General features: G+C 41.3%; 1 protein-coding gene across 3 annotated transcripts in view; it reads right to left on the bottom strand.

The window, feature by feature from the left end:
• Nucleotides 1-25,029, bottom strand: part of MBOAT2 (membrane bound O-acyltransferase domain containing 2) — a 166,226-nt gene that overhangs the window by 78,815 nt on the left and 62,382 nt on the right. The window contains exon 1 of one of the 3 annotated variants that reach the window (XM_057431885.1): nucleotides 11,386-11,630. The exons of 1 other annotated variant lie outside the window; for it this stretch is intronic. In XM_057431885.1, the coding sequence (XP_057287868.1) occupies nucleotides 11,386-11,457 (72 nt within the window). In that variant the 5' untranslated portion in view covers nucleotides 11,458-11,630. Of the gene's footprint in view, nucleotides 1-8,540; nucleotides 8,773-11,385; nucleotides 11,631-25,029 lie in introns of those variants that run through there. One more of the 3 variants, XM_057431887.1, reaches the window with a different exon arrangement.

Raw genomic sequence — 25,029 nt, 5'->3', positions numbered from 1 at the left:
GTTTAGCTCTTACTGCTGCTGAAACAGGCTTCGGAAAAAGATGACCCAAACATAAGCAGAAGCACTGAAGCCTACCTGATTATACACACAGCCTAAACAAACAGTTTTAAAATGCAAGATGCTTCTTAGGGAACACTCAAGAACCTGTGCAGACAATGATTCTGCAGCCAGAGATTTAGGGTTTTCTGCCCATTTAGCCACACCATACTATGTTTCCTCCACAGAATTCAGTTTTTCTAAGCTGTAAGATACCAGCATTACTTGTTTCCCACTCTGCAGCCTTTTTTGGTCCCACACTCTACTACAGAAACAAAGTTATTATGCAAGTTTCCTGCTCTTTCTGACAAGGTTAGTAAACAAGGTGCATTGGGTAGTATTCCTATTCATACACCTTTACCCCTACTTTTCAGCAACTATAGTTATTAGAGAGAAAACACATTTTAAAACCCTGTTTTAGAACATGAACTAAAAAAAAAAAACAAAACAAAACAAACCCACCCCACTTTGAAAAGAGCTCTTGCAAGAGCTAGGAGATCAAGACAGAATAATGTACATTTCCTTTAACAAGAAGCACTGATCTTCAAGCTGAGAAGCTGAGGCTTTGAATTTTTTCTGAGTTACAGGGCTATTTTAGTAGTAAGATTTTAAACACAAACCCCTCCCAGCATCATATTTGTTGGCACATACTTTTAACAATTGCCAAACCTTATCACAATTAATGAAGCCTCAGTTGTACCTTGTTTCTCAAATGTCAGGATATTCTTGGTTCTTGCTGCCAGTTAGGCCATTTCTCTTTTCCAACAAAACAGTCAGTTGAGGAATTCAAAACAACTACAGATGTTCACAAAAAGCTACTTATAGCACAGGACAGCTGATCTTTCTCCACAGCAACCAGAGAGCAGTGAAGATGGATCTTCTTCTGTCCAATTCCTAATCTTCATCCAGTATAAAAGGATGAAACAGTTTGCACAATTATCCAATAATTGCCTACTGCTAAACCACTAAGAACTGAAGAGTGAGAATAATCATTATTTGAAACCAATTATCAACTTGCCAACTCTGTCCTGAAAATTGCTGCACAGATATTTAAAAAAAAAAAAAAAATCCACAGTAAAGCTGAAAAAAGCAATTCCAAGAAACAGAGTATTTAGTAATTTTCTTCAATTTATTGGGCAATGTCAGAAAGAGAAGTCCAGAGACACTGGCACAGGTATAGAATCACAGAATGGTTTGGGCTGGAAAGGGCCTTAAGATCACCTAGTTCCAAGCCCCCCCGCCGTGGGAAGGGACACCTCTCTCTAGACCATGTCGCCCAAGGCTCTGTCCAACCTGGCCTTGAACACTGCCAAGGATGGAGTATTTACCACTTCTTTGGGCAACCCATTCCAGTGCCTCACCACCCTCACAGTAAAGAACTTCCTCCTTATATTTATCCTGAACTTCCCCTGTTGAAGTTTAAACCCATCACCCCTTGTCCTATCACTACAGTCCCTGGTGAAGAGCCCGAGAGTATCTGATAAAGTGGAAGGATACTTCAGCGTAATTCAGAGACTTTCTTCTCTAACTGACAGGAAGAAACAGGTATCCTTCTTTCCACTCAAAGATCATGGATCTTGTGGCAATGCTTTAAATGCATTGTTCGGTCAAATAATAACCAGTGTTATACATGATGAAAATATAACTAATTTACACTCCTGCCCTGAAGTCTCAATCTCACTTCACGGATGAAATACTAGGAAATGGAGGATAAGCAGCAGTGGTTTTTTTGGAGTAGAATCAGATGTTTATGTTAAGGCAGTGTGTTCTTTGTAGCAAAGACTGTGTTACTGCATGTTTATACAGCCCCCAATGTGAAGGGACACTCATTTTCAGATGAGATTTTCAAATACAGCTCCTCTAACAACAGCCACTTCCTTCAAGTGCATACTCTAACCATTTGCATTAGTCAACTTTTACAACACTAACAAAAGCTCTTTAATGGTGCACAAATATACTTCATCTTCACATTAATTTACTGGCAGCTGTAAGGACTTTTTCATCAGATTCTGAATGCTTTCTTTCCAAGAAAGCATTTATTGGAAATGCATCTAATTTCATTTCAGTCCAAAACATCAAAAACAGTCATGACATTAATAATAGTATTTCTATTTCCAGCATTAACTTCCAGTTTCTAGCTTGTAAGTGTTAAGTACTCTGGAGAGAGTGAAGGACATCAAGAAGAACATGATGTACATCCTAGTAATCTGGTTTGTGCAATAAATGAGCATCAAATCCAATAAGCTTTCTCAAACAGGGCTTTCTAAATCATTACTCAGAATTATTCTAAGGAAAAACTGTATGATAGGATAGGAAGACCGTCACTGAGGAACATTCTCTCTGATGGGCTCTTAAGGATTCAGCATTCTAGATACTAAGTTGTCACACACAATAGCTAATTACCCACAGAAATAGCCAAAATCTAGGAAGCAAGATTGGTTCAAAGGTGAAACTGGATTAAGAATATTGGCTTGGGGTTTTTGCTTGTGTTTTTTTTGTTTTGTTTTCAAAACAGAAACAGTAAGGACCTCAAACACTTGCTCTGTTGAGGAAAAACTGGTTTGGCCAGTTAAGGGTTGCAGATCTGAGACTACAAGGGAAAAAAGAGTTTACGATATCAGAACACAACAGCCTGGTATTATGTTGGCAAAACACAGTTCCAAAACAAAGACCAACTCAGAAGCATGACTTTTATCGCATATTCACATAGTGATTAACCTCAAAATCTCTTTGTCACTTGAGTATCAGAGGTATACAGGATGTTCAAACATGTATTTGAATGGCAAGTTTTTATTTTAATGCTCAGAGAACCCCTACAATGCCTGAAATTTAGTAAAAACATTACAATTTCCCAGCCATTTAAAAATAAAGCAAAATAACTATCATCTGAGGAGGTATCCTTCTCAAATGCAACCAGAAACAGACACCGTATCCACTAAGTTATATCTCACTTCTATTATATTCTGCTGATATGTGAGAAACTGAAATCCATCTTAAAATAAGAAAAAAAAAAACAACAAAAACCAGAAAGCAACATACTCTCAGGTCCATACAGCTTGCAGAAACTGAGTAACAGCAGTAGTCACTTTAATTAGCAAGTAAAACAAATATTCACCATCTTTAAAATGGTCAGCTTCTCAGTGTTCTAGGGAATGGGGGAGCGAAGAGAAAGGACTTCACCATGCTCTGCCTTGAATGAACTACTCAGACACTCTCTACTCCTCCGTGTCTATTATCCTCCTGCTCTTCCCAATTCAGGTATCATCAGCATGAAATCAGCCACCTACGAAGACTTCAAGCATCACAAAAGCAGCACCTGTAAACATTTACAATACAAAGCAACCTGCAGAAGTAATGGACACCAGTTTGAGCTGCTACAGCTTTTCATATTAATTCTATTTTATAATATCTTATTGACATTTAGAATTATGCTTCCATATTAAAAGATTGTATCTAACTTCTTACATTCAGATAATAATTTGTTAACATGTTCTAAGGCTAGAGCTTCTACAGATCTGTAGCCATCATTGGGCTTCTAATAAATTCCTGTAGATTCATGGTGGCCTCAACTTCTTTCTAGGTTTTTCTTCCATCACGAAGAATAAAAACCCATTCATTATAGTCTGGATTAACAGTCCACTTTGACTGATATGCTTAGTCTTCACTGAATTATTTTTATATATATGTATAGATATACACACACACATATATATGTGTGTATATACAATTGTCAGGAAGCAATAGAATCAAGAGCATTATCCAGCCAGAAAGCAAATCAGAAAGATTAAATGATCTATACAGATAGCATTACCAGTATAGACTATACCACTGTAGCTAAACAACCAGTGTGCTTATAAGCCAGGTTTCAGAATAAGAGTACCACCTTCTTAGGCCACCTTAACTAGAAATAAAAGGAAGCACCAAAATCCCAACTGCAGCAAATTACACCATTACAGCCAAACCAAAATAGCTCTTCATCTTTGGATATGTTATTCCAGAATAAAAGGTAGAGCTATGTATGTTTTCTTCTGCAAAAGGTGGCTTAGCTGCCAAAAGCATCACTTAAGATGTGCAGGCATAACTACCATTTATCTAAATTTGCAGACAAATTGAAACTGCCAAACAGCTCTGTTCACTTGAGCAAGGGCTACAAGACTTATAATGATAACTACTGTTGAATTTAAAGTACTTTCCAAAGGAATGAAGGAAAATGGAATACCTATACTGAAGAACCGCATCAACATTCATTGTAAAATAAACACTGTAAAGATGCACACATTAAGCAAACAGGCTTTCACCTGGGTATGTGCTGGTTTTCTCACCTTCCAGGAGAAGGTAAACGCCCACAGTCTAGATAGACTTCCTTGTTCAAAGGCTTGGAAAACAAGGAAAAAAGGCCTGGGCAACTGTTACTCAGGAAAAGCACAGTCAAAACAGTAAATGTGAAGACAACAGGCTGCAAAGGATGTATCACAAGTGCTTCATTAGGTCAACACAGGAACAGGTAATCAGGAGCTAAAGTCAGCAAATACCAGGGCTAATGAACGAAAAGGATAATTAATTCATTTCAGTTTTATCAGTTTTCAGAACTCTTGGTTTAAGTCAGCACATACCCAAGAAAAAGACTACAGAAGTAAAAGATCTACATAGCTGCAGTAGAGTAGATTTACAACAGTAACACTTCAAACAGAAAGCAACACAGTGGTAGCCATGTACTCAGGAAGTGACTCCTTATGCCTTACTATTTTTTCTTTTATTAGTCTGTTCTTTGGGCACTCCAGCATTTCTTTTCAACATCCCAAGACTGCAGTATTTCTGTAGCAATTCCTAAACCACATTTTGAATTCAGAAATGGTTTGTACTATAGAGAACATAGGTCAGTAAGTGTTCACACGTTCGACACCTAAATAAATTGCCTAAGGATGCGAAAAACAATCTGACAAAACAAAGGAGGTGACTATGTTTGGGTAAAGACTGTTTATTTTAGATGCTTACTGTAAAAACACTGGGCTGTAATTATATTTGAGTTTTTCCACTGCTTCACAAAAGCCTGGAGAAAACATACCCAGTATGAAAGTGTGTGATAACATATCAGACCGAAAATTCACTGCTGCTTCCCTAAAAATTAAATAGAAGTAGCTCTACACTTTACATCCACACAACATTAATGAACATGAATTAGAGTTATTTCTTTCTTGTATTAAATCTTTCTACTACTTAATAAGCAGCTCACTTTTCCAACTCTGCAATCAATATCTATTTTCTTTACCAACTCCGTTCATTAGTTTCCACTCCTTCCTTCAAGATAGTCACTTTCTCTTGCCAATTTTTTTTCTTGTTTCACCCTTATCTACACATTTTTCATTGCAGAGTAATTTCAACAAACAGTACTTGGAGAGTTTAGTCAACATCTAAACACCAATACTAAAATCTGGGAAAGGTGTCCCTGCAAAAAGACTAGGACCCTTCTAATGATATATTTCTTCCCTTCCACTAGTTCAAAGGGAAGTTTAAAAACCAATAAAAACTTCACTAGTAAATCCAAACAATTAAAAACTTCTATGATTAAGAACAGCACATACAGAATGGAAAATAGGACTCTTCCCAGCTTCTTTTCACAACTGGAATCTCCACCTGTTGTCATGGGAAATCATGCTTTGCTATCCATCCTTCATTTTTTGACAGCTGCTAGCAGCGGATGAGGAAAATACACAGCAAAGAAGGGGTACAAGTGTTTTATCCTACCACTCCCTTATCTTCAAAATTTGGATTTTACACACCCATCTATGCTACTTTTACTCACTTCATTACTCCTAAGTTTCCCGGGTCACATCCAAAAAATCAATAATATGCAGCTCCGTATTTCACGGCTACACACAAGGGTATAAGAATCAATAGTGAAAGAGAATAAAACTTAATTCTTTCTTATAGTTTCATAACGCTTAAGACAAGTATTAGGCCATCTAAATTCTGGACAGCTATACTGGACAAGCTTTTTGATTTCCACTCCATGTTTAGACAAAAAGGTTTTTATCAGATTAAAACATTTCAGTCCTCAGGAGGCTACATTAGCTTGCCTTGGCAGAAAACATACGAGGCAGAGGCATCACTAATGCCCAAAACTTTGAAATAAGAGATCTAACCAGGAGACACATCCAGTGTTCCCTGCAGGCAAATCAGGCACATACTGCTTCTCAGCAACATGATTACCTACAGCACCTCCAAGCCAGGCCTTTTACCCAAACTATAGCTGTGGCTCATCTCAAAAAGCATCGAAATAAAGTAAAAGCACTGCAGGTACATCTTGCTTATCACATGTACAACATGAACCACAAAGGCTCAGAATACATCAATGATAAATGCTTGTACGTGGATCTGAGTGCGTTAGGGCATGTTGAAAGCAACCCAGATAACCATCTGCACAAGGAAGCATATACAGAAAATTACGCAGAGATGTAGATGCAGCAGACACACCTGTGATCACTAACTGAAGGAAGTTCACATGGTTTATACAGTTCATGTGTAGGAGGGCTTGGATTTTTATGCCTATTCTGATTAAAGAAGGTTGATGACACTCATGTAGAAAATTATTCTACACCAATGAGCAAATTTATTCAAATAAAAGCTAAAATTAATACTGGGGGAAGAGAAAAGTGCAGAAACAGCACAGACTTTTTATTTATTTTTGTTGAAAAAACACTGCTTATCTTTACATCCTGTATTTTAATTGAAGTGCATAACCATAAGCATGATGTTCTGTTCAGTCTGCATATCTTCACACAGCTATAATACTAGGAGTTGGAGCCATACTCTTCTTATCTGGAAGATAAACACTGAAGTTAGCTTAGTTGATCCAGTTGCTCAGACCATATTTCAGGATCTCAAGATCAGTCTCTTCAACAACCCATGCAAAAAGCTGATGTGCATAAGTCGCTGTAATCAGTCTCCTATCTCCCCAGCTCAGCTGTTCCTCTACTACAGTTATCTGTTTCTATGGCAAATGAAGGGCAGTAGTAACCCTTATAATTTTTGCCCATCTTCAGCTTTATAAGTTTTGCTCCCTCTGGTGGAAGGATGCAAAGATTATTTTCTGAACTCACCCCAGAGACCTAAAGCCAAAAAGAAAGCTTTGCTCTCCTAGAAACATTCTCATCTCACAGCAAATTTAAGTAGATCCAATTTAATGACAGGTAAGCCGACATGTCATCAAGAGAAATCATTTGTCAACAATCAGCAAGATAGTGCCAGAACTAGAAACAGACCAATGTCATTTGTCAGGCTTCACCTCAGAGAAAGAGGAAAGCAGCAGACACACAAATATGACATGAGTACAGATAGGATGAAACAGAAGGCTAGGCAAGAGATATAACTGTAATAAAATAATTCAAATTATAACCTCAATGAATGCATCACAAGATTCTTTAGCAGACACATTTTTATGATAACCCTTCCCATACTCCCCTTTAGCTGTCGGGGATGGAAAGGACGTAGCTACTTTTATTCCCTCCATCTCCTAAAAAGACAGAAGAAATACTATGGAACATTAGCATTCATTCACTCATTCATTAACTTTAAGGACCTAAGGTGACACAGTTTTTGAAAGCATGCTTCCTTTGCCTAGAAGTTGTTGTAGCAACAGTAGCAACTCAGCCCCACGCAACCACTCACTCGCTCTGCCCTGGTGGGATGGAGAAGAGAATTGGAAAAGTGAGAAAACCCAGGGGTTCAGATAAAGGCAGTTTAATAGGTAAAGCAAAGCAAAATAAGAAATTCATCCCCTACTTCCCACTGGAGGCAGTTGTTCAGCCATCTCCAGGAAAGCAGGGCTCCATCACACGTAACAGTGACTTGGGAAGACAGAACACCATCACTCTGAGCATCCCCCCTTCCTTCCCCTTTCCCCAGCTCTATATGCTGAGCATGACGTCATGTGGTCCAGAATATCCCTTGGGTCAGCCGTCCTGGTTGTGTCCCCTCCCAACTCCTTGTGCACCCACAGGCTTCCCACTGGGGGGGGGGGGGGGGGGGGGGGGGGGGGAGGAGCAGAAAAGTCCTTGACTTTATGTAAGCACTGCTCAGCAGTAATGAAAACATCCCTGTGTTATCAACGCTGTTTCCAGCACAAATCTGAAACAGTCCCATACTAGCTACTACACAGAAAATTAACTCAATCCCAGCTCAAACCAGCACAGTAGCAAACGTCGGCTCTCCAAGAAGTGAAAAGAGAGTTCTTATGAGACTTTTCAGCCCCATGGACTCATTCCACCACCCACCACCCCCCCACCCCCCGTAACAAAACACAAAAGAAAGACGTGCAAGTTTGTTGTAGGTTCTTGTTCACACCAAACAACTTGCCTTGCACCAAACAACTGAAAATAACAACAGAAAAATTGGAACAAGAAGCCTATCCAAGGAGTTTTTCCAAGTAGCCATTTCAGTTAACTTGGTGCCAGACAAAATAAGAGCCAAAAGAAGGGTTAATGTAGTGAAAAATTATCACATACCACCTTGTTGCGGGCCACAGAGAACAGCAGTAGAAAGCAAGTTCTTCTCCATTCCTCTAGTGAACTAGTAGCCTAGTACCAGAGAAAAGTCTAGGAATGGCAATCTGTTAAACTAACAAGGCTTTTCTCTTGTAATGCAGTCAGGCATATAGAGGAGGCTGTTCTTACAGGTGTGTCAAATGGCTCTGCTGGAGCTGTCATCCTTCATCTTTCACACTAACTTCCAACTAGCTCACCACCACCACCACTCTCAAACAAAACTGTGCCTCCAGTTCTACCAAGTCAAAAAGTAATAAATTTCTCACACTCGATCCACATGTTATGGATCTAATTAGCTCAATGGTAAAGACAGCAGCTTCACCTGTAACTGAAATTTCTACTTCCATTCACTGCCAAATAGGCAAGGTTCTGACATCCACTTGTTTGAACAGTTGAGTAACACTGACACATGCTATCTGGATTTATCCTCCTAGAGCTATGTGTCTTTCCCTTCACTAAAACTTTGTAGGAGGATAAATAGACCATAATGACTTAAATATAAATCACAATCTCAACATTTTGCATATAAAGGTTCGTATCTACTTGTGGTCAAAACTGAACACGGAAGTGGAGAAACAAACCCCATTCACCTCCATCTATTTGAGTGCTGGTGTTATTCTGGAGTGCCTATTTTAGGTACCTGCCGTACTGGTCTGGCTCTAGTCACTGTACAGATTAGGATCAAGTAAAAACAAACTACTAATCAGAACCCCTTTTTTTGTTTTGTTTTCAAAGCACTGCTACATTTTCATACAGAGTATGCATGTAATACCACCAAATGCCATGCATAATCTTTGAGCACACACACCAAAGAGTATCAGCATTTTCCTTCTCTGCCCTCATTCTCTCCTTCACTGCCTTTGATTTGATTCCACTGAACACATTTCATATTCTTTCTGTATTACAAATTTACTATCAAGATAGACTCTTTGAGGTTACAAAAAGCTAACTTTGCCTTCTTTCTTTTAATCAGTTATAGATGCATTCTCCTCAATGCAGCGTAATTTTGTAACTCCAGTTTACACTCCAGTCAAAATCGGCGCTCTTCATACACAACTGGACCCATATTATGTACAGTCCACTAATGTCTAAAAACAAAAAGTACATAGGATTTTTAACTGCTTATAACAAATCTTTTAGACCGTGTGTTCAGCCACCCTCCACTGTGATTATCCCCAAAAGCTTCAACAGAGCTCAACTAGTATTTCAGAAAAACATCTTCATTTTACAGGAGCATCTGCTGTGAAATGTCCAATACAGGGAAGTTTTCCAGGCTTTGATAAAAAATAACTTTATTATCATCAAAATATCACATCCACAACATTTAAAATAGATTTGGTAGAAGCTGCACTACGTCATGAAGCAATTAAATTTATGACCACTACAATGAACACCCATAATTATAAGACACCAGCATCACACCATAAAAGGATGGTCATCTCTTGGTTTACCTTCTACAGGACCCTGCAAAAACTACACACTCTATAGAAAGAAGTGTCCGGCACCTGCCAAGACCAACTCTCAGCCTTCACGCCTGAGGCACCAAGCCATGTGGTGCCACTGATCCCAGATGCAGGTATTGCTGCACATTGTGCACACTATCTGTTCCATCGCAGTGAGCTCAGTTTCAACTTGCCCCACTTTTGTCAGTTTTCCAGATCCTTTTTCATGGACATGTTTAATCTAAGGTTCCGTTCAAACAAATGGTTGAGGAAGATGGAAGGCGAGAAAGAATAATTCAGTCACTTCCAAAATTCATTCACTAGAATGCTCCTTCCTCTGTATTTAGCTTCCAGTTACTTTTATCTCACTTATTAAGCATATTTTGTAAACCCAAACCACCAAATACTCTCTACATAAGCACAGGTTGTTTCCCTTGATGTGTTTCATTTATTCATACATTAATGGAAATGTGAATTTTAGTAAGAATTCCTCACATGTAATTTCATGATACTAAAATATTTGTAAGAATATTTAAAGGTTACTTTACTTATGCACTCACAAACACGTGAAGATTCTGTAGATTTAGGAGATTTAGACCACTTTCTCCATAAACAAACATTCTTGTACAACTTCAGTCACTAAACTCTGCAAACCTGAGTTTCCCCATCTTTGTAATCTTCTGATGTTCACTGCAAACGACAGGATTAACAACCTTCAGGAATTTCTATGTCACTCGGACAAAAGACACCACAGAAGCGCTCTGCCTACGAAGTACATACAAAATTCCCCGCAGCATTGCGTGCAACACACAGTATCGTTTAAGGTAGCACGTAAACATCACCGGCAGGCGCACCTAGGCACAGCACACTGCGCTGGCCGTTACTGCCCACCCTTCTCCCTGCCGAGCCAACACCAGCCCCGCGCCCAGCTGCGGAGCCACATCTGGCCGCAGTGGGACCCCAACCAGCCGGCTCGGCGCGGCGCCGCGCAGCCCCGCGGCCTGACCCCGGGAGCGCGCTCCGACGGCGGGAGGCGGCCGCGCTGCCGAACCGGCGGGCGCGGGGCGGGCGTGCGGCGAGAGCGCACCTGCACGCGGAGCGCGGCTCCCCGCCCCGGCGCCCCCCCGCGGGCCGCGGCCGCCCAGATCCCCTCACCCGCGGGTGTGTGAGAGAAACCGCCACCCGCCGCACGGCCCCGCGCCCAGCGGGGGCGGGGGGGGGTGGGGGTGGAGGGGCCCGGGGGGGATGGGGCGGGACGGGACAGCGCAAAGAGGGGGGCGCTCGCACGGTACGGCGAGCAGCGTCGCCCCTCCCCGGCGAGCCCCCGGGAGGCAGCAGCGGAGCAGGCGCCTCCCCATCCTCACCTGGTCCACGGGCAGCCGCACGGCGTTGCTGAGGGGCTGCAGCAGCGTGGAGCCGGTGGTGCTGGTGGCCATGGCGAGGGCGCCTCCTCCCGCGCCGGGAGAACGGGTGATGAGGCCGGGAAATCGCTCCCCGCCGGGGCACCCGCGGCGGCAGCAACAACGGCGGCGGCGGCGGCGCGAAGAGCCCCAGCCCCGCACGGCGCCGTGACAACAAGGGGCCGGCGCGGTCCCGCCGCTGACTGGCAGAGCCAGCAGCCAACCCGCGCGCGGCGCCGCTGCGAAGTGACAGGCGGGTTCGCCCAATGCCCGCCTCCCGGCGGGGGGGGGCGGGACCAGGCTGCTCCTCTCCGGCGGCCGCGGACATGGCCCGTCGTGGGGGGCGGGAGGGGGAAGATGGTGCCTGGGTGGGCGGGGGTCGGTGGGGTAAATCACGGGGAGAGGGGCGGCTCTGCGGCCGCCGCTCCGAGCTGAGGGAGGGCAGAAGATGAGCGATGCGCGCAGGTACCGCGCAGGGCCCAGAGCGGCCTCGCCCTGCGGTAGGCGGGGCTGCGCGGGGCAGGGGCTCGGCCGCACCTCTCCGCGGCGTGCGGAGCGCCGAGCTGCGCCGAAGTGTGAGCGACCGCGTGGGGGGCGCGGCGGGGGAATGGGGCACCTGGGGGGAAATGGCACCTTCCAGGGTAGCCTGACAGCGGAGCTCCTTAAGGAAGCAGGGTGTTGGCCGTACCAGTGGGATCTGTGCCAGGCGGAGGTCGGGCAGCCGGGGTGGCGCCTGTGGAGGTACCTGTCGCTGAGGGCAGTACAAAACCATGTGGGCGCAGGTTTATGCTGAGGTAACAAGAGATCAGGCCCCACTGTGCTCCCTTCACCAGGAAGGGCACAGAGGCAGCTCAGCACTCAATAGCTGCATGCACAGTGGTGGATGAGTGATGGATACACACGAGGTGTGAGGGTGGCATGGCATCCTGAAGAAGTCACACAAATTGGGTGAAACCCCTTTTTCCTACAGCCACCCACTGACTTACAGAAGTGTGTCTATCATGGCTATAAGCCACAAGTTTTTAGCTTATCAACAGCCTTGATTTTTAAATACAGAAGCCTGAAATAGTATAAGCCATACCCAAAGAAGTGGTAAATGCTCCATCACTGGCAGTGTTCAAGGCCAGGTTGGACAGAGCCTTGGGCAACATGGTCTAGTGTGTGGTGCCCATGGGACATAGATGATAATAAGGTCTTTTCCAACCCAAATCATTTTATGATTCTAAGCATGAATACTTTGTCAGCAGATTCAGCCTAGCAGTGCAGGTCCCTCAAAGAAAGCAAGAAGTGATGTGGTGATGTCAATAGTAAGGCAGCACAACTCTTCTGCCAGTTCAGTCAACGCTATCCAATGTGAAACAGAGCAAAGCGTGGAGTGAAGGCTTTAGGTTAGGTAGTGCAGCAAATTCCACCAGATGAACTTTTGCATTAGACCACTCACTAAATCATCCTGGATTAGCATCCTGCCTGCCTCTTTTGCTTTAGAGCTTTCTACAGAATTTTTTCTTAGGAAACAACTGTAGCCTTAAGTGTTCTAAATTTTGTGGTGTAAGAAATGCTGCTCATATCCATAAAACTGCTCAAGAATCCTGGGTCTCAAGAGAAACCTGCAAGTTATTCCTTGCACTTTAGCAAACGTTGTTTTATCATTCTTGCATATTATACCTCCAAACCATGCTGTGATCTGTAAATGTACCCTCAATACAAAAATTCCACTGTTTTTAAGTATGTGAAAGATGAAATGCCATGTCCAATATCATGCAAACAGTCTGAATTGTGTCTGGAGTAGTGGCTAGGTATAGTGATTTACAGTCATTTACGTTCACCATTAATGCTAACTGGCAGTAGCAGGAAAATGGAGGTAAATGTAATTACCTGAAATATCCGTTGTTTCTCTTACTGAATTGCAGACCACGCTCTGTACTTCTGTTTTACCTTGTGGTACAGTCTTTTATCTGCATTTAAAGAGACTGGTTAATAGGTACAAATAAGTGAGTTTAATTAGATTTCTTCACAGCATAACAGGCAATTACAATTGTGGTAGCATCTGCCGTTTCAGAAGCAATAGCATGATGTTTTTGTAGTAAAGCAAAGAGAGCTGCTTTCAGGAAGGGGGGACAAAACCCAAAACCCAACCTTATCCCAGTTAATTCTGAATCAGTCTCTTAAATCTAAACCTGCAAATTATATATACACATGAGTAACTTCATAGGAGTGCAGTGCCACTATGTTCAGTACAGTCTGCTTTACGTTATACGTATGTATATATGTATAAAAAGACTAAGCTCATTTTATGTGATTTTCTTGTAGTAAGGGGATGTATACCTACGCACAAATCTGTGGAAATCTTAACCTAAACATTCTCGAATGAAGCCACAAAAGAGCTGCTTTAGAAAAGGCTGATAGCTAATTCTGAATCATAGTCTAGTCACAAGAAATGATTCTGGTACATCTATATAAATCCATGGAGGTGGTGTTACTGAGACTTTCACAAAATAATCACAGCAGATAATCGACCTACTGAATGAACTCCTTACTGTCAATTAACAAAGTGCCCAAGAACAAGATCAAGATATCACAGCATCGATGTCAGTTGGTTTTATCACACAACCCTTCATTTTCTAGTCATTTTAATTATTTTTTTAAATGTATGGTTCTTGGAATGCTCAGAAAATACAAAATCATGCTTCCCTGCATGACTCCTAGAATCATGGGAGTTCATACTTAAAAGATACATTTACCTAAACTGTAAATCACAGTATCATAGACTCACAGAAGGGCTTGAGTTGGAAGGGACCTTAAAGTTCCAACCCCACCGCCATGGGCAGGGCCACCTTCAACTAGACCAGGTTGCTCAAAGCCCAAAGCCCCATCCAGCCTGGCCTTGAACATTGCCAGGGATGGGGCAGCCACAACTTCCCTATAAATAGTTTGCACCTATGGCACTAAGTTACATAATTACATCTTTCACAAATTTCCAGGGGAAAAATGTGCTGTGTTGAGAAGATGTTCTTGTGCTCTTACTTAGGAAGGTGTGCACTGTCAAAGGCAATGTCAAAGAAATACATCTTGAAAATAGTCACTACAGGAAGTGCTGATGGGGGAGATTGGTTACATGAAAGAACAACAGGGGTTCTGCCCTACAGAACTTAAAATCTATGTTTGCAATTAAAAGTAAAGCATACAAATGCTGGTTGAGAAGAAAGTAACAGGAAAATAAGCAATTTCTGCCAGAGAAAAAGTAGCTTGTCTTTGATGTCTGCTGTAAAATGTATGGTAAGGGCTTTTGTGGGCACTGCACTAAAACTAGGTCTTCTGCTTTTCTTTTTTCATTGAAAGAAGTGTTCATTACGTATGTTTTCAGAGCACTTCCTGCCTGTGTGAGACTACTACCTTGCGTGTGGGAAGATGAAGCGCTGGTTGGCAATAAGGTAGCATTCTGCATCACATTGACACAGTAACATTGCAACTAGTCCTGAAAGTTAAATGATGCTGTTAGAAGGAAGGCTGGCGAGGGATACAAGAAGCTAATGTGAAGAAGTGGTGAAAGTTTCACCTAAGTGGGACAGTCTTCAATAAACATTACTTACTTTCCTACTGTTTTAAATATTTGCTTGTAAGTGAACAAGAACTGGTACTTCCACAGCAAAGTTCTTTCCACGAAGGGCTGTCAGGCAAAAGCAGGGCATGTTGATTCAAATAATCCTTGGAGAGCGTCTTGGCATATAATGATCTTCTTCTGATGTTCTGCTATTAAGTTTTTATGGTCCCATAAGTGCTCATAGTTCTTAGGTATAAAAATAATCACAAAGACGTCTCTCAGCCCTACAGAGATTACTTAATCTCATTACCAATTAAGAATTACTTAATTCTGGTTACTAAATCAGAATGATGTCATCTCACTAGAGGTTTCCTGTAAACTGTGTTTATTTAACAAATTAAAGTATTCAGGTGTTTACGGTACTATTTTTCCCATATGACATTCGACAGTAAAGAACAAAGAAAGAAGAGCTGCGGCAGCGGACAGGAAGAGATGACAGGACAAAGCTACTAGATGCACCACTGTGTACAGTTCTAGTTCCTCTGTTTGATAAGGTTGCTCTGGGAACACATTCACAGTTGGAAAGTAGGAACAACAATTGAAACTCCTTTTAACAAAGCAGACAAAAAGGAAAATGAGTTTCAGTATTAGCTATAGAGAGATGATCTCTCTTCCATAGTAAAGTCCTATTTTAGCGTTACCTATCTGGCTTTGTTTAGCCTAAAATATTTGAGACTTCATTACAAAAAGAACATTTCTGCAAAAGCTGATGCCAGTCAAACCAAATTGCTGTTTATAAAAAAGATCTATTACTGAAATTTTGGCATTTGTATCTTTGTTTCACCCTTCCTCCAGAGCAGCCTTTTGCCATCACTTCAAATATTCTGTACAGCCTAATAAACCTGTCTGCATCAGTTGTTTTCTGAACTAATATAACAATTAATTAACTAGTTCTGCTATATTAGTAATTTAGTGCCCAGTAGGAATTCTTCATGATGATACCATTGATTGCAGGCTCAACTAACATTTGTTAGGCTCTTACTTAGTAGGAAAAATATAAATACCTTTCTATAGTTTAGCTAAAAGACAACTAAAATCTTCCTGTGGCTCTTTTAGATTTTTGACTTGTTCTTTTAATTTGGTCTTAGAGCTGCTCTGAGAGTGAGCAAGCTTCTCTGGTTTTAATGCAGCAATCCGTTTCTGTCTTAAAACTGATTTGGACCAATTTTCTTTCCTTTAAGTGCTTAAGTTGTATAAATTCTCTGATGGGGAAATACATCGGCGTCTCCCAAAAACATAGACTTACATTCACCTCAGAGCATTTTGGTTTTCAATTATAACATGAAGCCTGGTAACAGAATCAGGCAGAGCTTCTAAAGGAAGATGAGTGAAAACTCATCTTTGCTGTTCAGCTGTAAATATCAACACTCAGGTATAGATCTTAGAAATGATAATTTCCTTGCTAAAGGAACTTCCAGCTTCCATGACAAGGACAAACCAACTGACTTCAACAAGAAGGTACTTTGATAAATGAGCTGCCTTTTTAAAGCAAATTCTACTCTCAAATTCTTTATAGGGACAAACTGACAGCGTACAGTGTTTCAGAGTGTAATAACTGCTGCCACATGCAATTGGGGGATTGTTGTCACTCTGATGAGTGAAAAATTTGGGGAAGAGAAGCTCTTTCTGAAGAACTGAAATAAAAGCACTGAACTTCAAAGCTAAGTTTAAGAACTCATAAAACTCAGTTATGAGTTGCTCAGTTGTTTTGAGCTTAATTAGGCATTTACCAGACTATGGGAAATGTGGTGAAGGGGAAACAATGGTGATAACCTTGCAAGGAACCTACTACTGTAAAACAGTAGTAAAGAACTGTCATTATTGATATATACTTTCTGGGCATTATTGATTTAACTATTAAAAGCAAACATTCATATTAAACACATGAATAAATGTACAGTGAATACATCATTTAGTTTAATTTTCTGTCATACTGTAATAGCAGGGCAAGGAAATAACTGCTTTTAACAAGTTTCTCAATTTTCTGGGCTGTCTTTGTATTGTGTCTCCTTGGCTGATAGGGAAGACTTGACTTTCCCTTCTATCTGATGTTACAGGTTCTCAAACACATCCTTGCTTGATCAAGGATCAAGCTTGAGCTCCATAAGCAGCTGAGCTGATTAGGAAGCTCAGCTCCCAAGGTTCCTCCCACTTGCCCTAGGTGGGTGCAACAAGATAGGACTAAAACTCTCGTTTATTTGGATTGTTTCTGAAATAATAATATGACTTATTCATCCCAGAGTTGCTTGTAATGCCAACATAAGCTTCCAGCATGAAGTGAGTTTGTTCTAAGAGCAAAGGTTGAAGGGGGGGGGGGGGGCAAAGTAAATAAAAAAATGCAATTTAAAATTAGGCTTACCAAATAAGTTTTCTTTTCAGTTGCTTCAGGTTCACAGCTAACTTCAGGGAGAGAAAGGGAGGACAACGGAACTTTCTTTTTTCTGTCCCCCAGGACTGGCTCACCCTAAATAGCTTTTTTCAGTCCTTACGGTCATTGCTACTTAGTGTGGTGTGGTTCTCCCTCTTCTTATGAATTATCATGTTCAGTCCTGTTTGTGTTTCTGTTCAGTAAGAAGTAGGATTTTTAACCTGAGGGGTTTCTGGGCTTAGCCCTTGTGCATTCATTGGAGCCTAAATTGTCCTGCTATTTTTCGAATATTTTGTAAGATTTTGTTCTAAGATGTCTTCAGTGTCCATGCATCTTATTAGATTTATTGTTTGGCATTCATTTTAAATTGTTTATGAAAATTGCACACATCAACACTAGAAAGGATAGGGTTGGTTATGCAACGCTGCATTCCCACCCCTCTCATCATTCCCACTATCCTCTCCTCCACTCACAGTTTTGAGGCTCCTGCTCTTAAAATTCCTCCCTTGCTACTTCTGACTCTGGCAGTGCCAGTCAGCACAGCTTGAGGTACCTCCTCTTTGCCAGCCAGTAAATCATGTTGGACTGTTCAGCAGTCAAAACTGGCAGTGTGTGTCAGAATTGGGGTGAGCGTCAGGTAATGAAAGGGAAGCAGGTACTTGGGACATTAGACCTGTCAGCCACAGCCTGGAACAGCCTAGTGCAATTCAACTTGTCACTGGGCAGAGCCTGGGTGTTTCTGCGTTTTTTCCAGGACTCACCTACTTCCCCAGTGCCTTTCTCTTGCTTTGCACAACAAGCAAGAGACTGTTGCTGTCTGTTCTGGTGTTTAAGTCTTCCCTTTGCTTTTCAGAGTAGCAGCATAGGGGAAGCTTTGCTCAGCTTGGAGATCTGCAGACCTGAGAGGAAATGGACCTAGAGCCTCACAACACTCAGCCACTGTAAAAATACCTCACTGAGATTTAAATATAGTTGGTTGCGTCTTAGCTTGATGTTCTGTCTGCCAAGTGTCCCTCTGCGAGCATGTGGGCATTGCCCAAACACAGGTCTGTGAGATAATTTCATAATAACGTAGTCACAACACACCCAAAGCTTCAATGAGTAATATTCCGGGAACAGTAGCCAAAGTTGCGTATTAGCATTCATGTTTCTGATTGTTGTTTCAAGTCATATACAAGCTCAGATATGTGTTCCATTTATGTAAGCATTGTTATTTGCATAAATAAAGCCAGGAGCTGTTCAAGCAGCAGTCTCTTTAAATTTGCACTCTGTGAACCTGATACGCTCTAGGATATGAATTTCTTTTTCAGAAAATGTATCGAGGAAACTGAAGAAACATTTTAATAAATTAAGCATAGTAATTGGTAAACTCTCTTTTCCTTGACAGTTCAGTTAAATGGTTATCACATTAGATACATTTATCCCACTGTATTTTATGCCATGCTTTATTCTTTTGACCCCCTAAACTATATATGAGCAGAATTTTTTATATTTATATTTATGATGATAGTAAATTTAACATGTTTCTAAAACATACTTTAATGGGGGGGATATTTAGGGCCTTGAAAGATTTAACAGCCTGAATGAATAGGCAGTATTTCATCTCTTGCTTTATGTCAGTAGCACCTTCAGCACTTCTGTGAAGATTAGGATATACATCTGCATATAACAAAGCCTATTCATAACATCACCTTGCTGTACTCTGTTATGGAGGTCAGAATAATTCATTTCATAACATTTTGTTCATACGTCTCTGTTGTAGAGCAAATGTTTGATGTTGCTGTTTGGTTTGTTTCATCCTGGTCCTAGTTTTGCCCTTTTTATTGATAAAATATAATCACATTTGCTTTTAATAAGGAATTGTGAGTGTTAAAGGTTTTGTAGGAGCAGTGCCTTTATCACCTTGTCTTGTTTAAATGTGAAGTACAATTATTACAAAATCAAAAGTACATAACTGTTCCTGTTTTTCTTCTAGAAGTATCACATTAAAGTGAAACTCCATGAAAGAACATAGAACAGACAACCAATTTTAAAGTACATAGTTATTCTGTGGAAATCCCTACCAGAAAATAAAATTCATTTGAAAGGTCTTTTTAGAAATACCAGCAATGGTAGGCATAGTTTAAAATCACAAGGGACATAAACATTTGAGCCTTGGACTTAATTAGGTAAGGAATTGTTATCTGTTCTGTGGAAGAAACTTAGGTGTAGAATATTATGTAAGTGACTTCTCAGATGTCCTGTACCTTTTTGAAAGATGCTAGAGAGAAAAAGGATGCCAGACCACTGATCTCATTCCCTATTGCTGTAAAGTTACCCCACCTCTTCTTAACTATGCCCATTCCTATTAGAGAGTTACTGTGTCACAGTGAAGAAATACTAACTTCGGGATCCTGCAGTATATAACACTGCAGGGGACCCTTGAAGCTGAACAGAGCCATGTTCCTGCAATGCTCCAGTCGAGTTAATACCATGCATAGTATGATTGATGTTCTTGGGGCTGCACTCGTGCTGTTTTAAACAGGAAGCTCTTCCACTACTGCTTCAGTTCAGCAAACGAGGCCACTTCCTTAACAATACAATAACAGGAATTTGATCAGAAACTTCAAAATTCAGTTCTTGAAGGCATGAAGATGATTGCTTTCATTCTTGCATTATCTCTAGTATTTCATTATAAAAGCTATGGATTTTGTTTGAAAAAAACGCTTTTTTCATATTCTTTTCACAAGGAGGAACCTACCTTTTCTATGATTTCTAAAATATTGTTCCAGTTTTCTGAGAGATTTGTCATCCTTCTTCCTTCTCTAGGCTAGATTTAGGTTGCAAATATCACAATATGATTCTGCAGGAACGTGCCCTCAGCTGCTTCTAACCGTTTTTCGTCTTCTAATACTCACATGTGGTTCCTTGCAAAGAAAAATGGTAGGTTTAGATTTTGTTCAGGTGCAGGTTGCTTGAGAGGCAACCCTCAGTCACTGTATTCATTTGCTACTTCTAATAAAGATACAATAACTAGTACAGCTAAATAAAACTGAATGATTTATTATCTGCCTTGGGTTTTACTGGTAAGATTTCATGGATCCCAAGACATAGAGAGCAGTGGAAAAGTCTGGAGCTCTGAAGACTTAACCTCAGTAGAGAAGGATCGAGTTAGGAAACACTTAAACAAGCAGAGCATACATAAGCCCGTAGGATTTGGTGGGATTCATCCATGCATGCAAGCTGCTCTCAATTATATCTTTAAGGTCATGGCAATTGGAGGTTCCTGGAGTCTGTAAGAAAGCAAATATCCTACCTGTCTTTCAGAAGGGCAAGAAGGAGAATCCAGGGAACTGCAAGCCCGTCAGCCTCACTTTAACCTCTGGCAGGGGGTTAAATCCTCACAGAAGCTCCTTTCAGATACATTATGGAAAAGATGATCAGGAGTTGTCAACATGATGTAAGTGGGAAAATGAAAATGAGAAATGGGCCAGCTCTTGTTCAAGACCTTCATAAAGTTCAACAGAGGGAAATGGCAAGTCCAAATGCCAGTGCAGCGGGTGAGGATTGACCCTGTGCACTAGTACACGTTGAAGCCTGGAAAGCAGCTTCGCAGAAAAGAGCCCAGGGTGCCTTGTGGGCAAAGAGTTGACCACAAGCCAGCGTCCTGAGCATTGCCAGCAGGTCAGAGGAAGTTTCTTCTTCTCTAGTGAGGCACTGGTGAGAGCACAGCTTGAGTGCTGTGTCCAGTTCTAGGCTCCCCAGCACAAGAGATACGCGCACATAGTAGAGGAGGTTCAGTGAAGGGTCATAAAGATTAAGAGAATGGAGCATGTCTCATACAAGTAGAGGCTGAGAGAGCTGGGACTGTTTAGCCTAGAGGAAAGAAGGCTTGGGAGATCATATCGATGTGTGTAAATACTGAAAGGGAGATAGTAAAAGACAACAGAACCAGCACCTTTTCACTGCTGCTCAGAAAGGACAAGCGGCAAAGGGCACAAATTGAAAGACAGGAAATTCCACTTAAAGAATTAATTTCTTTACAGTGAGAGTGGCGAAACACTGAAACAGATTTCCCAGAAGGGTTGTGAAGTCTTCAGGCTTGGAGATCCTTGAAACTCAGCTGGATAAGGAGCTGAGCAGCCTGCTGTAGTTGACCTATCTTTGAGCAGGCTGGGGCCTGAACTAGACAATCTGGGGAGGTCCCTTCATGCCTGTTACTGTTACTTTTCTGTGATTCTATCAAATTAGAAAGGGTTAAGATAAATGCTATCATTTGCAAATGGAGGTTAAGAGCATAAGGAACCAGTTAAAGCCTCGAGGTACATTGTTAGCTAGGAGCTTCTATTCAAGAAAATAGGATTTGTGCATATTAGGAGTGAAATACATGTAAATGGACAAATGCCTGCAAAGCAGACTTCAACAGTTCCTTTTGGCACTCTATGCTAAGTTGTTAATAGATGTCCTCCAGATTGGAATTCCCAATTGTAGAGAGATCTTTGAATGAAAAAGTAATTTAAAATCCTTTTCAAGTTCTGTCGAAATCTGTTAATTCAAGGAACCTGCTGGGAAACCCTATGATTCAACCATGCACAGATTGGTATTTTTAATGAGTGTTTGAAGAACTCAAATTACCAAGTCTAAGAAATTGCAAAAAATTGTAGCTTTTATGTATATGTGCAATAGTGTCACTAAACAAAGGGGAAATAGCATAAAGATGCTTCTCTCCATTCTTTACTGAGTCTTTGTTTAGTAGCTCAGGTGCACTTTCTGACTCTCTGGCTTTTGGATTTGCCTGGGCTACTAATGCCATGTTTTGGATAGTGCTAGGTGTGGTACTCAGGTAAATCATTCATTTTCCTGCAGTTTATTCCTTGCTGTAGTTAAACCTACTCTGTATTAAGTTCCCTCCCCTTTTTTCTTTGTTTTGTGTCCTTTATTTCCCCTCCCATCTCCTTGGGCATGACACAGCATGTATTGGGAGACACACCACACTCAAGCTTCGGCTTCTCCCTTGAATGAGAGATTCTACAGCCATTCTTCAACAATTCAGACATTTCTCCTGGATCTACAGCTCTGCAGGCCTTAGAAGAGATTCAATAACTTCCCTTTTCTTTCATGATAGGCTCCAATAGTCTCTTTTGGACCCACATGCAATTAGCCTGTCCAGAACAACTGCAAAGGCTTTCCCTTTTCTCTTCAGTAACAGATGGGTGCTTGTGTGTTTGGGAACGAAGATAAAGACTGGACCTGTATTTCTTTGCCATCTGCTTCCTTGACAACCTCTCTGTGTTATGGAAGAGGACTAGCAGGGTCTCCAGCATGATGTTTCTACATAAACTAATAAAAAGGCATGGTTCCACGATTCTGAAGTTTTACAGTAAAAGGAGAAAAATGCCATGAAATCAGTTAAATCATCAAAGCTTGACACAGTTACGTAAGTTTTACAAGGATAAAGCCGCATCTTTGCAATATATAATTATTTATCTCATGTATACAATTCCACCCATAAATCCAAGGAAAAAAAAAAGCCAAAATGTCATGTATCAAATTCTGCAGCACTATAAAATAAAAGCATATAGCTATGGATGTTATACCTGACATAAAAAAGCCTGTTGACAGATGTGCTTGTGTTGAAGGGATCATGAGGTCTAAACTGCTTAATTGCATCATTCTCCCTCTTGCTCATGTACACTTGGGTTTGTCCTGCAAGTTGAGAAGCTTTTTTAATCCCATGCTGTTTTCTGAAACTTATGCGAGGTCATAATACCCATGTGCATGCTGCGCTGCTTGGCTGAATGGCTGTGTTATCCTCAAGAAGCATTGCCAGTTTCCTACAGGACCCAAAAAAACAGCCTTTTCCTTTGGGAAAGTGATTTGTGTTTCTCTATTATCCCAAAGCTAGGGACTACTTTAATCCTCCAAAGTCTGCACTTTACTGATCTAGACTCAGACTTTCATGCATTCTGCTGTGGAGAATAACAAAAAGAAAAACATGGAACTTTACATCTGCAAGTCATGTTTTCTTTTTGGGGGAACAATGCACAGATGTATTGTAGAGAGTCGTTATAGCACTAAGGAGGAGATAAGGCAGGAAGGAAGGAAGCAGTACAGATGTGGAAGATCTAATCCATGGCCACAGAGGGCTTTTCAGAGCAGGATAACTCTTGTTGCCTACACTGTTCATACTTCTCCCATCAGACAGAACAATATCAGTGTTCCCACAACCTCTGCCTGAGGAACTTGACTCAAATCTCTAGTGTCTTAGACAAGAAATGGTATAGATTGTCTACCCTGGGCTGGTGTTGGCAAGTCAACTACTGACTAAAGGCTCAATAGACAAACCATGTTATTAGGAACACACCCAAAATACTAGCTGTTTTTTAGGATGTTACAGAATACAATGTCCACTTGATTGCACAATTTGAGAGATCCAAGTTAACCTCAAAAAGTAGTATTCCTTTGTCCTGCAGGATTAGGGGATTGTTTTGTTGGGAAACATTCATAAACACCCATATGGATGGAGCCTCCACTTCAACATGTTCTGAAACAAGTGAGCACTTGGCTCCTTGAACAGCCAAAACTTTCTGCTACACTTACAATTCAGGGGGAACTGAGCCTGTCATCTCCTGACATGACCTGAAAGCAGCCTCACACAATGGGACATGCAGAACATTTTGCTCGTAGTTGCTTAAGGCAGCAGATTTCCACAGTCATAAAGCAGTCGTCCAGGCAGTGTTGACCTAGGCCAAGAGAGGCTAGTGAAATTAATGTTGAACATGTTTACTTCCCTGATACTTACAGGTACTTTCATAAGTAATTGCCTGCAACCATGTACAGTGTTGAGTTGCAAAATACCTTGCAACACATCCTCATTTCTTGCAGGCCATGTGATCTATATTTGCTTAAGCTTCTAGTGTGTGGTGACTGTTCTGCCTGCTGTGTTTTGTCACAGGTTAATTTTCGTACTTCATTAGTGAAGCATTTAATTACTGTGGGGAGCAATATGACATGTTTGAAAAGAAAACCCTACTAAATTCACAAGGTGTACAGGAAACCATTTAAGAAGCCCCATCAGATTGCTAAGAAAATGTACTTTCTAACTGTGGGAATGCATGCAAACAAACCAGAATTCAACTTCTGAAATGTTAGGACTGGAGCGTGAGTTGTGATTTTTTCTGCGCTTGAGGGTTTTCTTTTCCCCTACACTTTTTCTTTGTTTGGTATGGACTGAAGAGGCTCCCTGACCACTATGTGAGGTCACACAAGCACCTCTTAAATCCTTGTCTTTGCCTTTTTCATTCTCTGAGAAGCCACAGACCAAAGATTCAGAGGAGTTTGGGATGCCTGCCTCTGAACCTGCAGGGGAGCTTGCGAGACAAGAACACGTGTCCTTACGTCTGTAGGAGCTGTTTCTCAGAGCCCCGGCAAAAGTGCTAGTGCTGGGACTTGCAAACGCCCTTCTTGTTCCTGCTTGTTTATGGACCTTCATCACTGAACCAATGCTCAAAGTGGTTTTGGTCTACTTCCACCAAAGTATTTCTCTTTCCAGAACCCTGCCAAGGTTTGCAATTCTCATATGTCTGCAGTAAGTTCCATGACTTTTTTCCTATTAATTTGGGTATAAAGGTGCATTTTCTCCTGGCCTCACACTATGGTG

The sequence above is a fragment of the Pezoporus wallicus genome, unplaced genomic scaffold (assembly GCF_028554395.1).
Source record: "Pezoporus wallicus isolate ANWC-B61680 ecotype Strahan unplaced genomic scaffold, APGP_CSIRO_Pwel_v1 contig_161, whole genome shotgun sequence".
Classification (NCBI taxonomy): domain Eukaryota; kingdom Metazoa; phylum Chordata; class Aves; order Psittaciformes; family Psittacidae; genus Pezoporus; species Pezoporus wallicus.
Note: the sequence above shows the minus strand (reverse complement) of the source record. Positions and strands in the feature narration are given on the sequence as shown.